Here is a 16033-nt window from a genome sequence, read left to right as displayed (position 1 = left end):
TTGGGTTTTGGTAAAATGTTCTGGTTTTGGTGTAGTTTTCAGTAAATATTTTCAGGTTTTGGATTTCAAAACTCAAAAAATGTTTATCAAAAACCTGAAACCTATTTTTTTACTTAAAAACATTTTAAAAATTAACATTTTCTAGTTTGGAGGGTTTTTTTTGGAAAAGCTGAAAAAAATGGGAAAGTTTGAAAAAAAATTTATTTTAAAAAATTTCCTGCAAAATATAATTGGCATTTTAATCAGTTCTGTGTTAGAATTCTATTAATATGAATTATTAGTTCTATTGCAGTACCACTCACAGACCTCAGGAAGGATTGTGCCCTGTTGTACCAGATGCTGTACAAACACCCAGGAAGATGTGATTCCTGCTCCAAAGAACTTACAGTAGCCATTGCAACACAGCAGTTGGCTACATTTTCATTGGTCTTGTGGGAATGTAGCTGCCATTTGCAGCTGAGCTTTGGAAAAAAGATTGCAGATGTCAAACCATAAAATCAGTGAAACAAGTCGATTTTAAAAATATTAACCAAATAAATTCATAAACATTGCTGCCTTTCGGTATGTCTGTTTCTGAGAACCAGATCTCTTGTACTAAAATCTCTTGTACTTGTCATAAAAGGGAGTTTAGAATGCATTTTGACAAACTAGGGAGCTATATCCTCATGATACAAAGTCTCATACTTAAGAGTGATGTTGATGCAATTATCTTAACTACAGTTTAACTGTTTACACAGTATACTTTTTAAGGAAATACAGTTTTGGTTGAATGTAGTTCATATAGTTACTAATGTTATTAGTTTGGATTTCCTATCGCAAAAAAGTACACCTGCTCTATTTTCTAAATGCCTGTAATTATTTACCTTTCTTAATTCATGTAGAAAGCAAGGGAGCAGAGAAGGAGTAAAGGATCCTGAACTCCCTGACGTCTGTGAAGATGAGGCTACTTCCTGAAGCCATATGCATGTCCTGGACTGGTTATTTACCTGCTGCTATTGCTGTTGTAACCATTGTGTTGTGTCGCGCACATATTGCTCTCATGAACCAAAGTTTGTGACCTGCAAAACTGAAATTAAAAAGAGGAAAAAAGCAACAACAATTAACAAGTGCGAGTTCTTTGGAAATGGTTTACTTATGGAATGCTATGTTGTATTACTGGTTGGCTGCATTTAACATGTAAGATGTTTCTCTGTGTATTTGAAATGTGCCTCATTCTTCATTTGTTCTTCAGCCTATGTTGTGTGGTCATTGTAGTCTGGTATCTTGACCAATGAATGAGTTTTTATTTATAATTCAAAGAATCAAACTTTATCTAATAGGGCACTTGCCATCAAGATGTTTTCCAGCTTTTTGCATTCAGTATTCGAAGTACCAGGAAAAAAGATATGCAGTATTCAGGTCTCCTCTCTTAGGTTAACTTAGTTTATTACTCAATTAAGAACTTTAATTTACTTGGGTATATTCTTTCTCCTACTGAAGTCAATGGCAAAATTCCTGTTGATTTCAATTGAAGTAGGATGAGAACTTCCACTGTGTAGTTCTTTGTGCTTTTAATTTTTTCCTCATTTTTGCATTCTATAGTTCTTGTTAACATATAGGGCCATATTAGAGTCAGTTTTGTACAATATTGGAAATATATGGTATTCCTATAATCTGCATTGAGCTTTTGAGTGTCCTTGAACTGTTAAATGCCCTGATATTCCTCTGAACATGATGGTTTAGTGCACCAAAAGCATTTGCTGATAGAGTGTACTGTTCCAAGAGGGCTGGGATTTGATTCCATTTGTGTGCTAGTATGTGGACAGGAATTGTATTTGCAGATCTGAAAGCATGAGGCAATTGATTTTATTTCTCATTTAAGGCAATTTGATTCTCCTTTCCCACTCACCTTCCAGGCCCCTATAAGAGAGAGACAGTGTATGTGTTTGATTATACCTTGTGTTTTTTACCTAACTGTTATTTAATGGTGAATGCCCTGAAATAGGACATCTTCCTGAAAGAGAGCATGTTGGTAGATAATTCTTAGAGGATAAGCAAGATATCCAGAAAAGCTACAGGACAAAAGTTGAGTTAAATTAAACTCTGTTGTTTAGAATTTCAATATTTTAAGTTTTATGCATTTGGTCCTCTGCTGTAGCATGCTGCTGTATGACACCCCCAATGTGGTCTTAATAACATGCATGTGTATAATTGAGTTGAATTAGGAGGTCAGAGATTTGAGCTTGTTTGGAATCCCAAATCAGCAGCACTGGAGGCCAAAACCACTACAAAAGTAGTTATGTCATGTCCTAGGTTATGTACTGCTGCAGTTCCACAGAAGAGAGAGAATAGCTGCCTCTGGAGTTGAGACCAGATTGTCACTACTGTTGCACAGCTATAAATTTGGAGTAATTCATTCATTGCAATGGAGTTACTTCAGATTTACATTGGGGCTGCTGTATTTAGTCTCTTGGGTGAGTACAAAGATGTGTGCACACCTCTGTGTTTAGCTATGCCAACAAAAAGGGCAAATAAAGTCAAAAGGGAGAAGAGTATTTTCTATTATTATATATTTAGATGCAAATGATATGTTTTTTCTGTGATGAAGGCAGCTAAAATATACATTGTTTCAGAGAGAAGAATGGTAGATTAAGGCTGGTCAGGATGAGGAGGAAGTTTTCCTTTCCATTCACACCTTTTTAGGATGTGAATGAGATAAAACATTATAAACCCCTTATTACCCATCCATCTTCCCTCTAGTTTCCTTTCCTTCTCACTTTTCATAGAATCATAGATTTTTGAAGCTTGAAGGGACCATTCTGACATCTAGTCTGACCTCCTGAAGAATAAGGGCCATAGAATTTCACCCACTTTTTTTAACCACATCCCTCTCTTTTATGGTTAAATATGTTAGTAGGCATCTCTGCTAGCATCATTCTGTTAGTGAGAGGAGTTGTAGTTATTTTCCATCACACAGAAGTGTTGTTTTGAAAATGCAGATTCAGTGCAGCAAGAGATGGACAAAGACAGGACAGTAGCCTTTTATGCCTAGGGAGGGCACTAGGGGTAGAGCACACGACTGGCAGTGAGGAAATGAGAGTTCTCATCTGAACTCTGACAGGGACTCAGAGTATGAAGTTGGACAAGTCACTTAACTTCTCTCTGCCTCAGTTTGTCCATCTGGAAAAGGGGGATAATAATAGTCCCCACCTCAGAGGGGGATGTGAGATTTAATCAAAGTTTGCATAGTGCTTCATAGCACCTTCTATCTATGGATAACAAAATCTTGTAATTTATTACATTTATACTACAGAGTAGTAATCATAAAAGCAGGTGTCTTAAAACCAGCCTTATCTAGGGGTTATTGTTATGTTTCTTTTGTTGTAAAAGGGACGATGGTGATGGAAAACTATTCATTTATGGTTTTCTTCAGATCAGACAAGAAGTCTGACAGAGAAGAACTTGCCAATTACAATATCATGGAGTATTATTTCTCAGCAGAGGTATTCTCACTGAGTTCACATAGGTTCTAGTCTTGTCTGTAGTCAAAGTTGCACCAGGTTTAACTGAGGAGTGACTTTAAACCATTTAGTTATACTGGTGCCAAAAACTTGAGTGGACACTCTGAATTCAATTTTATTCTTGATTAACTTCCTTATCAAGTTTATTGATATAAAACAGATGCAACTTTGAATATAGCATGTGACATCTGTCTATGATAAGGAAACCTTCAAATTCAGCTCCAGTGGAGTTAGGTGATTTGGGGGATTTAGCTATAGAACACTATGTTGCCTTTATAGTCTCCCCAAAATTGTTTTTAGAAAATGTTCGATGTTCCTTTGAAAAAAACCACAATAGACATGTTTCTTCCAAACCACTCAAAAGTTAATTCTACTCCAGAGTCTTTGTCATCACTGGCTTTCAACCCAAGATTTCTTTTTGTTTAGATGACAAGAAATCATCCTAATTACATCACACAAAGCAATCTTAAAATCTGCACACAGCTCAAAGAGTGAAAATTATGCTAACATAAAAAGAAATCTAATAATTTCTCTGTGTTTCTAGAGGGAATGCTGTGAGATAAGGCCTTGTCTACACTAGCACTTATGCCGGCAAAACTTTTGTCGCTTGGGTGTGAAAAAACACACCCAGAGCAACATAAATTTTGCCAGGGTAAGCGCTTGTGTGAACACCACCATATCAGTGGGAGATGCTCTCCTGCTGACATAGCAACCTCTGCTCATTTAGGTGGTTTTATTATGTCAGCGGGAGAGCTATCGCAGAAGCGCTTATGCTGGCAAAACTTTGTCATTTGGGGGTGTTTTTTTCACACCGCTGAGCAACAAAAGTTTTGCCAGCATAAGTGTAGTCAAGGCCTAACATTCCACTTTTGTCACCCTATCAGAGTGAAATGTATCGCATGTTTGCAGCAGTGTTAGTGTAACTTGGAGCAATAGTGCCTTTCTACTGTGGGACAGGAGCAGATCAAAGGGTATAGAATTTTTTTTTAAATTAGACTTTCATCTCTGACAATCCAGCCCTATCCAGAATGGATGAAAATCATTCTCTTTACAGGAATACCAATCATTGGGATGATCTGTGGAGCAAAGGGGACAACTGGAATAGTCAGTCTCTGATGCCTTTGTGCAGTCCCTATATTTTGCATTCAAAATCCTCCCCCATTTAATACACTAGACAGCACTGTTTCTGCTGCAATAGTATCTGGCAGAGGACTCATCAAAATGTGCGTACTCAAGTTCGCATCTGTGGGAAACACTTGACAGTTTTTTGTAAAGCAAACAAGTTATTTCTCACCTCTTACAGTTTAGTCTAAGTTGTATTTAAGATGTGTCTAATTTGAGAAGCCTTTAAAGAAATTTATCTTGTGAAGAAATAACACTTTTTTATCTGCATGAGGTAGATTTCCTTTTTTTAAAAATATTAATAGATCTAAGCTCTTCGCTTGAGAGATAACACATGGTAAAGTTTGTCGAGTCTGTTAGCAAGGGCAGCCATAGTGGAGATCTTTATCATTTTGGTGGGAGTATTTCAATATGAACATGACACTAAAAAAAATAAAACAAATTCCCAATGTTTTCAGATGCTTATCCTTACATTGTAGAGTCTGAGTGAATGCATGTACAGTGATTCTTAATGTTTAAAACCCAATCTCACCCTATTAAGCACGTGTTCTGTATCTGCTGTTGTGCTGTGGTTTCCTGGCCATATATCTGTGATAAAGAATAATGTGTATATGCTGGTAATTGTGTCATATCTGCATGATTCAGTCTTTGAGCAGGAAAGGTCTATAAAGACATCAAGCAAATCGGCCATGTTAGATTTGCCAGTTGTCTTCTAGATTGCTGGATACTGTGACAATGCAAAGGAAAGAAACAGAAGTTTACATTACAGTATAGCCTTTCCAATCTGATTCACATTACCAGCTCCTGTAATTGTTGTCCACAAGAGAATCTAGTGCACATGCAGCAGTAATCATGATTTTAGATTTAGATTTTTCTATGGTTCTTTTCAGTGCCTTAAGAAATGTGAAATAATCTACAAACAGAGGATTTTTGTTTAACAAGATATTGAATCAGGTACCACAAAGGTCTTTGTAAGACCTACCTAAATTTACCATATATAACATTATTTATCATAATATATACCATATAAAGCATATTTTTAAATGTGGCTAGCATTAATGACATGTTCACAGATTTTCTTTGGCTTTTGGTGGTTACAGTTTTGTACCTTGTTTGAGTAGCTTCTGACAAGACACTCATCTGTTGGTGTTTAACTTTACTTATAATGGCCAATGAGTTGTATATCAGGGCAGTCTTTGAGTATCAAAGATATTAGGCAACTTACAGGTCATAGTTTTTGTTTGATTTAAGAGGAGATGGGATGCTAGCTTGATTCATTTTAATTGCAGATTGGGTGCAATTTAAAACGTGATTAAGTTCTTAATAGTGCTCAGATTGAAAACAATAGAAGTTTTGCCGCTGACTTAGTGGGAGTGAGATCAGGGTCTTAAGTCACTAACAAGTGGCTCTGACAATCTTGAGAAGAAAGTAGCTTTAAAAATAACTCATTCTGTTCTGTTTGTTGTAGCTGTTAAGTCTGTCTTCCAGGCAGGTGTTTACAGCAAAGCATAAGCTCTGATGTCAACTCCTCTTTGGAGACAGCATCATTGAACATGGTAGTCATGAGACCCCTTGAACTTAACATTTCTAGAAACAAGGACAAAGAGAAAACGTGAGGATTTTTCTTTAGTTATTATGTATGAAAAACCTGTGCCATGTTTGTTGCTATGGATTTCATGAAAGGTATTTCACTGTTTCATGGATCATGATGTCAAAGCAGTAAAATTGTAAATAAATCTACCTCCTTTGATGGGCAGTTGCAATCTTAATTGTAATATTTATTGCAGGAAAGCATGGACTGTAAGTCAAGTTAAAATTCAAGAAATTGAAAAAAAAAATTCCTTTATAGTAAATGTTTACAGGCCTTTAGCTGTACCAAGTGAACAGAGGCAAGGTTAAGTTCAAAGATGTGCTGTTGTGTGAAATAGATTATGTTCAACAAAGTAAGCATGAGGGCTGTAGCAAATGTACAGCTTAAAGCCTAGACTTTGATCTTTGTAACACTGCATTCTTCATAACCTATCGGGCAGAGCTACCTGCTGTAGCAGCTGGAGTTACTGTGTGTAAGTTCAAGTGACAATAATTTATTTTAAATGAAAATATGAGAACTACATGAAATCAACATAAATGTTTTTCTATTGAGTTTCTAACATACTTCCAATTTTAGGGCGAATATATTCATTTGACAAGTAAATCAATTTCAGATGATAACTTAGCCTTTCTGTGAGCCCAGTCCTGTAGGGTGCTGAGTGCTTGCTTGTGGAAACTAAATGTGTGTGTTTTTGTGTATGTGAATGTTGTCAGTTTTGTATATGCATTATGTGCATGTGCACTGTAATTTATGGAAGAGACCATTTAAATTTACAGATTATTTTAGAAAGGAGTCTATACATGGTCCACTATGAGTTTAATATCATTTGGATATAAGTAACATATTTCTGTTCTACATGGACCTCCTGGAAGGTACAGTGTACCCTCAACACCATTGATTTCTGTCAGAGTTCACATCAGCACAATGCAGGATCTGGCGCTAAAAAAGGACTTAACAGTGCAAGGATAAATAATCCTGTATTAATCTTAGTTTTAGTGCCTTATAGTGTAAATAAAATGAGGTCTAAATGATATAGATGGTTCAGTAGAAAATTTTCTGACATGCTTTTTAAAGGTGTACTTCACCTTGAAATCTGCGCATAACAAAGAGGATGCTGTTACAACTGCATTCCTTACTTAGGCAAATCAATACTGTAGGTGAGACGCAAACTACCTGTAGATCAGGGAATGTACCATATAACAGTCTTAAAACGATGGAAGAGGGTTCAGTATAGTTCTTTCTTAGAGATCAAATGAACTGTAGTGCAACTAAAAGAAAGAGAGCCTCCATAACAGATTTTACTATTCATAATTTGACCAGCACAGAGAGCTACTGTACCAAGGGTTTTGACATTTCTTCAGCCAGCTCACAGTACAGTTAGACATTCTGCAGTCCTTAAAAAAGTAAAACTCCCAAAGTATTCAAGTGACTACCTAAATTATAACTTTAAATTTGTTTTCTTGCATTTTGTGATGAATTGCAATGTGAGATCCTTTAATGTCTCAGAATATATGTGCTGTCTCCTCTCATAATTAATCCAGGAGGATCAAACAAAGTTGCGTTCACATTGTTCACAAATACTCATCTCTCAGTAAAAGCCACCATTACAAAAAACCAAAAAAGCTTCTTTCTCCACCGCATCAGCAAGGCAAAAAGCTGTTTAGAAAATGTCCAAAAAGAAAATTTCTTCTCAATGTAACACACAGATCTCAATTCTCCCCTGTCAAGCAGCAAGTTGCGTATGTGACAGATCATTTGTTGCATGATTGCAAATTAAACTTTAGTGTCATGGCTAGCAAGAGCTTTTCAAGACTTGTACAGCAAAGAATGTTACTTCTCCAATTCATCTAAGGCTCCGTCCTGCAAGGTACTGAGCACTCTGTATATTGACATCAGTTGAGCTACTCACAAACTTAAAATAAAGCATGAGCTTAAGTTATTTCCAGGATCAGGGCCAGAGTCCTCTGCACCGTACAGGATCAAACCACTAGATCCTTTCTGCATGCTGATCAGGTGTAAGTCAGCAGTTCCTGATCCTTGATGCTAATGCAAAATGTTTTACTGATATAAGACATGAAGGAGACAGAAGGAAAGAGAATAGTCTCTTATATAGAGGGCGTCTGGATGCTAATCTAAATAAAAACTAGGGAAGTTGAGTTGCTAGAGATTGTGTGCACTTTTATTGTGTTCTAATGAAAAAAATGATTAGCTTTTACAATATTTCAGATTTTTACAGCATTTCTTGGGGCTGGGAGGCATCTAGTGAATTTGTGTATAGTGCATTATGGGTTACCTGAGATTTTCCTCTTCACCTGGGAACATTTACAGTATTGTCCTGTGAACAAAATGTGAAAGCATTTTCTTTCCTGGGCTAGAGTACTGTACAAAGACACAATAGATCTGCTTCATTCAGAACTCTGGATGTACTGGAGTAGGGGAAAAGAGAGGAAGTAGCAATTTATCCCTTGCTTTTCATGAAGGAATTAACCTTCCTTCGCTGAATCAGTCACTTAAGCTTAGCATTTCCTCATGCTGAGGGATGCGCCTTCATTCAACATTCCTTCTCCATAAAGTGTTTCCAACACTAAATTTCTCAAAAAGAATGCTAAAAGCTAAATAAATAAATACATTTTAATTTTCAGGATATAATGCTAATCCTCTGTGCCGTAAATTTGCTGCTGTGTACTTGATTTATATGCCTGTTTTGTGTTGGTATTCACATCTGTTGCACTATTTGGTGTGAGGTATAGCAAACTATGTGTATTCTACTATAATTGAAGCATGATGTATATGCTCTCTGTATTCTAATGGCACATGGCCATTAAAGTGTAAATATGTACTATTAATAGAGAGGCTATTTTTTGCATGCTTTTATACTCTAGAACTGAAAGGAAAATGACAATAAAGTCCATAGAATCTCCTAGTGCTGATGTAGTGATTGAAGTACAAATTATTTTAAATTGGTTTATTTAAGCATGGAGGCTGAAATTCACCCCAATGCACAGAATTCATAGTATGCCCTACTTCACAATTAGGGCTTAAGGAGGGAAGGTGTTGAGCATTCCGGCCCCAGTTTTTAAAAGAAAACCACACAGGAACTAATTTTCTTGAGTACTTGATCATGTCATATTCATCACAGTTCCCTCCACAACACAATTATCAGTCAAAACTGGCCAGTATGTGCATAAGGGAGAAGTTACGGGGAAATTGTCATCTCCTTGCCACTGAGAACTGCAACAGCTTGTTCCAAGGATTTTCAGCTCTGGTGTTTCATGAGAGCACTGGATGGGCCAAGAGACAGTGAACCCAGAGGGATAGCCACAAGACCATCTCTCTCAGCATGGTCCATAAGATCACCTTCCTTGTGTGGCACTGACCTCTACACTTATAACATATATAGCACTGCACTGGCATATTTACTGAAACATAACTAAAGCTGCACCTCAGTTATGCTAGATCTCATTTCTTTCCCATCCGTCATATGAGCACCAAAGATGTTCCAAGTTTTAGGATTGCTGAGGCTTAATTTTTTCAAGCTGCAGTTGTAGTGTCACATTCCACATCCTTCAAAGATTGCCAAAATCCTCCAACAAAATAAGGACCTGATATTTCTAATGCAGAAAACTTAAAACAAAACAAAAAAACACTTTGAGGCTCTACATATACATCACAAAGGAGTAGTAGAGGACACAAACTTTTTAAAAATTTACATCTCCCTTTAAGAGGTGTGTGTGTGTGTGTGTTTTCTGAATCTCACAACAAACTATTTTGTTTTCAGAGCACCATTTTGGCAGTAAGACTGCATTGCCCCTTTCCTGGTACCTTTTTGCCTCTGTCATGGACTGAAATTCCAAGTGGTGTTGACAAATGGGGAACAATGCAAACTGAGCAAGTGTCACTAACCTGGAGGGTCTCCTATTCAAATGAAAGCACCCTGGGATAATGAGTTAACTACCAGAGAAACCCATCCTTCCAGGTAAGATAGTAACCAAGCAACATATCACCTGATGGGGGACCATGATGATCTTGTGGAGAGGTGGACTTCTAGAGGCTGACCAAGAGGGTCATCTAATAAAGGGAACTGCAACTTTATAAAAGGAAGAGGATTCTCTCACTGGCCATTTTAGAGAGAAAAGAGAGAAGAGACTAGAAGCAGACAATGCTGAGCAGGAGTAGGACTACTGGAGGGGCCTGGGACCCAGAAAAGACACTGGCCAAATCCCAAAGGGTTCTTGGAGTAGTGAGGAAACAGACAGGGATTTGTTGTTTTTTAATAGATTGATATACCTTCTGCTCTTTTAGACTAAAGTGTGTGTGTGGGGGGAGGGGTTAGAAATCTCTTTGCAGAGGTATGTTACTTGCTTACATTGTCACAGGTCCCCAAAGGATTAAACTGTAAACTGGAGTATTCCTGATGGTGGCGCTCTGGGGAGGGTGTGCTTAAGCTATTGGGGAGGCTGGCTGGGGATCAGCACTGGTCTTAGAGCCTATCTAGACCATGGAGTCCCATTTCTGAGGGAGGGGTACCAGACCAGACAGGAAGTTTGTACCTTTGGAAGCCTGGGGGCTTCTCAGGCTCAGTGGGCTTAGAAACATTTGTGATCCAGTGGTCAGGTCCAAACACAGCAACCTGCTGAATGTCCAGAAGGGGGAGCTTGACCAGGCCTGTGCCAATGCATTTGCAATGTGTAACTCTGTACCTGCTTTCTGTTGATAGTCCCATGCTCACTGCCTCTGAAATATTGCTGGTACCAGTAATAAAACTCTTAATTAATCAAAGCTGCTGTTACAACATTGCCCAATATCCATCCATAGGCCACCAGTCTGTTTCCAATAGACCCATTTGCCGAGTTCCATGTGTTTCCAAGCTAGCTGGGCCTGGGCAGAGTCACTGTTTCTAGCTCTGGAGCCTTAGGACACACTCCTGGTTTCAGACCTTCAACCTGATCTCCTTCCTTGGAATATGGGTTGTGTCACCAGCTAGCTGCCCTAGACACTGAATTCAGGGTCTGAGATCTCCTGAGCCCACCATTATTCACACTCTTGCAGTGCTTCACTCAGGCTGTGGGTCTTCTGGACTTCTCCTTTAATCCCTTTGGGGACAATGTGGCAGGAAAACAAGGAACATGGACTTAGCAAAAGATTTTCTTAAGCACAGTGACTTTACTCTTAGAAGCACTTGAGTTACAGCTCTTCGAAAGCAACAAAAGTCCTGCGAAGTACCCTCCCCTAATCTGAGCTCATTCCTTCTGTGAGTCTCGGGTTTTCAGCATTCCTGGCTGGGCAGAGCTCTTCTTGCAGTTTTTCTCCTGTAAGCCCTTCTTATGTGTGGTGATGGTCAACTCCCACAGAGAACAGCAGAGCTCCGCACTCTTAAATAGCATCTCTGTGTCTTGGTCTTGTGCTGGGATGCCCCAACTCTCTCCCCCTTTCTCATGCTTACTACACATGCAGGGCCCTGTGTAGAAAAGCCATTGTTCCCTGGGTGTGGGTGTCCCAGAAATTGTCCTGTACCAGATGATTTAGTTGGAAGAAGGTGTAAAACCCCCATAGTAGATAAGTATGCATTAACGTCTCTGGGGGAAGTTTCTTCCTACTGGCATGTAGTTAGTCACTGACAATTGTCCTGAAGCATGGGGGCTGATATTCTTTATCCGTTTACTTTTAGTGGGAATGGCCATTTTTGAGGACACCAGACAAAGACCTCAGATTGTTAAATGTTTGCTTGTTATCACTGTAAGCACTTTCCCATGTTGCTGGTGCTTTGCTTTCCTCAGTAATTAGGGATACTGGTAATATTATGTTAAAGCCATGGGATCATAGATTTTAAAAGAAAAAGAATATTCTATTAACTTATAATTTACTCTACTGGGTCTGGGTATTATGGGAATTTCAAACAGGGAATGCTGAATCCCAAATGTCCTACAAGAACATGGCACAATAAGGTGAAGGAGAAATGTTATGGCTTTTAAACTCAGACACTGAATGTCATTTTAGATTTTTGTATCTGATATTTCAGATTATTTTCTGCCTCATTGCTGCTTTCCCCAACCATAAAAAGGTAGTAGCTGAAAAGCTTAAATTCCCATTCCCAATTCAAGAACCATAATTAGCTTTCCAGCGAGGCAATCAAAGGCGCCTGCTATCAGATTTTGTCATCAAAGGTCAAACCTTCATACTAACAAACCTACTGTACTTCTTTATATTATCAGACAAGTGATTTATATGATAAGATCAGAAAAAAACATGCCTTAGATATCATTCCGTGCCATAACAACAGCGTTGAACTCGCTGCAAATAATGTGCTGAGAGGGGAAGCCATGGATACAAAGTGAGAAATAGGCTAACAAGATAGGGGGGAAGCAGGATGGAGGTATTAATATTTTTTTAACACCACAAATAAATAAACAGCCGTCTTAGTTGGATTAATGAAGCTGCATACTCCAGTCTGTGACGATAATATGCCAAAAAAGCCTCATATATTTCCAAGAATTAAATAAAATATTGAGCTAGAAAAAAGGCTTGAGGCACAAGGCCCACTTCTACAGTCATTTATACCAGTGTAACTCAGGAGTAACTCCAGTAAAGTTAATAGCATTACACTGCTGTAAAACTGGTGTGTGTGCTAAGTATCAGGACCTTCTGTTTCTAAATATTCATTATTTTAAAATAAATAAATTGGTCTTGACCGGTCTCCTTTCAGTTAGAAATGTGCAATGAAAACAGACACTTTAAATTAAACACATTCATTGAGATGAAAGCCGAAGAGTTAGTTTCTGTCCATACTGTAGATTGATTGATTGATTGATTTCAATGTATTCCACACGTTTCTTATATGATTCAGAGAGTTCCTAGACCTACAAAATTCACTGCTGGCTGGGAAGTTATTGAACATCTAGATTAGAGAAGGGATGGTGGTAGATTTTCCTGACTGTCCCCTAAATAGCTATATGAAATCCTGTATCTGAAAATACAGCATCTTAACCAACAGGCTTAGCATACAAGGTTATATTTAGTGTATTAAGGATGTTACCCCTATGCAAAACCCAGCTTCCTAAAGCCATTTAAGGCTACAGGTGCTATGGTCAACAAAGGAATGGGACACAGTGTGGCAGGGGCTGCCCCACTCTGCCCAGCATGAGGGCACTGTTTACAAACCTGCAGCCGCCAAGTGCACTGTGGCCTGCCCGGCCCTACGCTGCCGGTTTGCCCCTTCCTCTTGAAGGCAGGCCCATGCTGCGCTTCAATGCCCCCCTCATCTCTCCTCACAGACCCCTATGCCCAGCACTCCCTGCTTAGACCCCTTCTCCCTCACACCACACCTGCACAGCATCCTTACACACTCCCCCGCCTAGCATCTTCTGCCCAGTGTCCACCATGTACTCCCCACTGTCCAGTGCCCCCTTCCACAGCCCCACTACCACAACTGCACAGCGCCCCCCTGCCCCAATACACACATACTTCCCCCATCCCCCGCTGCACCGGTCCAAAGCAGCACGGCTTTTGGGGTGCCATTTCAGATTTGGAGGTGGCGGGGGCAACTTTAACTGTGATTCCAGCGGCTACTTAGGCACCTTGAAACACTAATTTTTTTGCAGATAACTTAGAAATTAGCTGACAGGAGCACTGTATCTAATTCCTATATAAAGAAAGAAATTTAAATATTACACCCACTTATCTCTAATACTAAGATTTGACATCTTGTGTCGAGTCACTTAAGGGCATAGGTTAAGTTTAAAATGTTAATATGCAGTCTTACTTTGTTACAAACTCTTGAATGCAATCATTGAAACAATGGTAGAAAACTCTAGATTTCTGCCTAACATTTAGGCTACTTACTTTTTGCAGTTTACAAGCTTGGTGCAGCTCATGTAACTTTTGGAAACGGTGTCCTAGGGCACGGCCCTGTGAGTTTATACTGCACCTGCCTGGGATTACAGGGGTGTTACCATACTAGAAATAATAGACTAGAAACTGACTTTAAACAGGAATGAAACTGAAACTTTCAAATCATTTTCACAATATTGCCAACCCCAAATGTTCAAAAATCATAAGATTGGCTTAAAATCATGATTCTTTTTATTTGCTTTCTTTTTGAGTCATCAGGGTGTACCGGGGTCATATTTTGAAGCTTTCTCCACAGCCACAAGGGCTAGAAAATTACTTTTCCTTTAAGAATGAGGGCTAAAATCATCACATATCCACTTGACGCCAGGAGTTGGGGCTTTAAGGAAAATAATAATTATCATGAGACTCATGACAAAAATCATGAGAGTTGGCAGCCCTGGGTGAGAATTTGAGGCATAAACTCATCTGATACTCATACTACACTTTCTCATTCCTGCCTTTTCTCAAACTCAAAAAAAATGACCAAACAAAATGGTTTTCTGTTAAAATTTAAAATTTCACAGGAGCCATTGCTTTACAGCCCAGCATGGGACAGTAGCTGCCACCCCGTGGGGGGTTAAGTGATTACCTCTCATCTGACTCTTGTTCGCTCAGTTTCTTTCTTCATCCTTTCTGACCTCTGTGCTGCTTTTCATGCTGTCAACCAATTGCCTGGCACCCTTTGCTAGAGGCTCAGAGAACTGGCCTTCTTGGTTTTGATCCCATCTATCAGAGTCCTTTTTTTTTTTTGGCACCATGCAGCAGAGAGAGGGGTGTGTCCAGTGGACAGGCGCTAGAAACTTGGGTTCTACTTCCCCCATGGCCTTCCTGTATGTCCTCAGGCCAGTGCCTTAGGGACAGAGCTTCAAAGGTTTTTAGGCACCCAAAGATGCAACTAGGCATCTAGTGGGGTTTACAAAGCACCTCACCTTCTAAACACTTCTGAAAATCCCACTAGGTGCCTAAATACCGTTGAAAAATTACTAGCCAGCAAAAGGCAGGGAGGGAATTGCCCACTTTACATGGGCCCACATATGCATACCAGTCATTTCCTGTCACTGATGTTTCTGCTGCTTGATCCGAGCAGTTATTGGACATAATTATAGCAAACCTTTAAATCCCAATACGTGTTACTTGGTTAGATAAAAACACAGCCTCCAATGCCTCTCAAGCCTTAATTATTACTTGCCAGAAGTGATGGCTAGTGAAGAGTACTACTCTCTTGCGCTGAAGTTAATTAAATTAGTGTTGCCAGCTCCAGACATTCAACAATCACGAGTTAGGCCTAAAAAAATAACATAAAAAACCTGTGATTTTAAAAATATTTGGAGTTCTCTTCATTTGCCTTTTGAATCTTTAGGAGTCATGTTGTCCATTTCTTTCTCCACAATGAGGGCTCAAAACTGATTTTATTTATTTTTAATGAAAGCTGAGTTTCTGGTGTATTCACAGTGACTTCAGTGCGCTTTTAAAAAACAACCACTAAATGTTGCAAGAGCTGACAACACTAACAGCTTTTAGTGCTTTCTACAGGGCTGAATTTATTACCCGGGCACTCTTCTATTTCAGTCAGGCTGCTGCCATGCGTAATGAATGACGGTTATTTGCAGCTTAGTTAGACCCTTTTCAGAGATTTCAGCTATGATACTTACTTAGCTATGGCTTTGTTTACATGGTGAAAACTGTACAAAAGATCTTGTTAGACAACCTATTTTAAAAGGCTACCACAGAGTATCTGCAGGTGTGCTAACTACAAACCTGCCCTACCTTTATTAAACCACTACTTTAGTCAGGCAACCAACTTTTGTGAATCCTTTGAGTGGCCACAACAAATAGGATTTGCTGTATTTATATGTGTTAAATATTGCATGTAAAGGTCTAAATAGGTGTTTACATTTCTTGTATTTAATACTACTTGAGTAGCACTGTGTGA

The 16033-nt window shown here is 38.9% G+C and overlaps 1 protein-coding gene across 2 annotated transcripts in view; it reads left to right on the top strand.

Annotated features, from left to right (window-relative positions):
• CAMKK1 (calcium/calmodulin dependent protein kinase kinase 1) overlaps positions 1–1326 on the top strand; it is a 156295-nt gene extending 154969 nt beyond the window's left edge. For both annotated transcript variants that reach the window (XM_067537859.1, XM_067537858.1), the window contains one exon: positions 882–1326. In XM_067537859.1, coding sequence (XP_067393960.1) covers positions 882–954 — 73 coding nt within the window. In that variant the 3' untranslated portion in view covers positions 955–1326. The remainder of the gene's footprint in view (positions 1–881) is intronic.
• Positions 1327–16033: the final 14707 nt, after the last annotated feature.

Source organism: Emydura macquarii, unplaced genomic scaffold (assembly GCF_026122565.2).
Source record: "Emydura macquarii macquarii isolate MOO-44397 ecotype Brisbane River unplaced genomic scaffold, CSIRO-AGI_Emac_v2 contig_450, whole genome shotgun sequence".
Classification (NCBI taxonomy): domain Eukaryota; kingdom Metazoa; phylum Chordata; order Testudines; family Chelidae; genus Emydura; species Emydura macquarii.
Note: the sequence above shows the minus strand (reverse complement) of the source record. Positions and strands in the feature narration are given on the sequence as shown.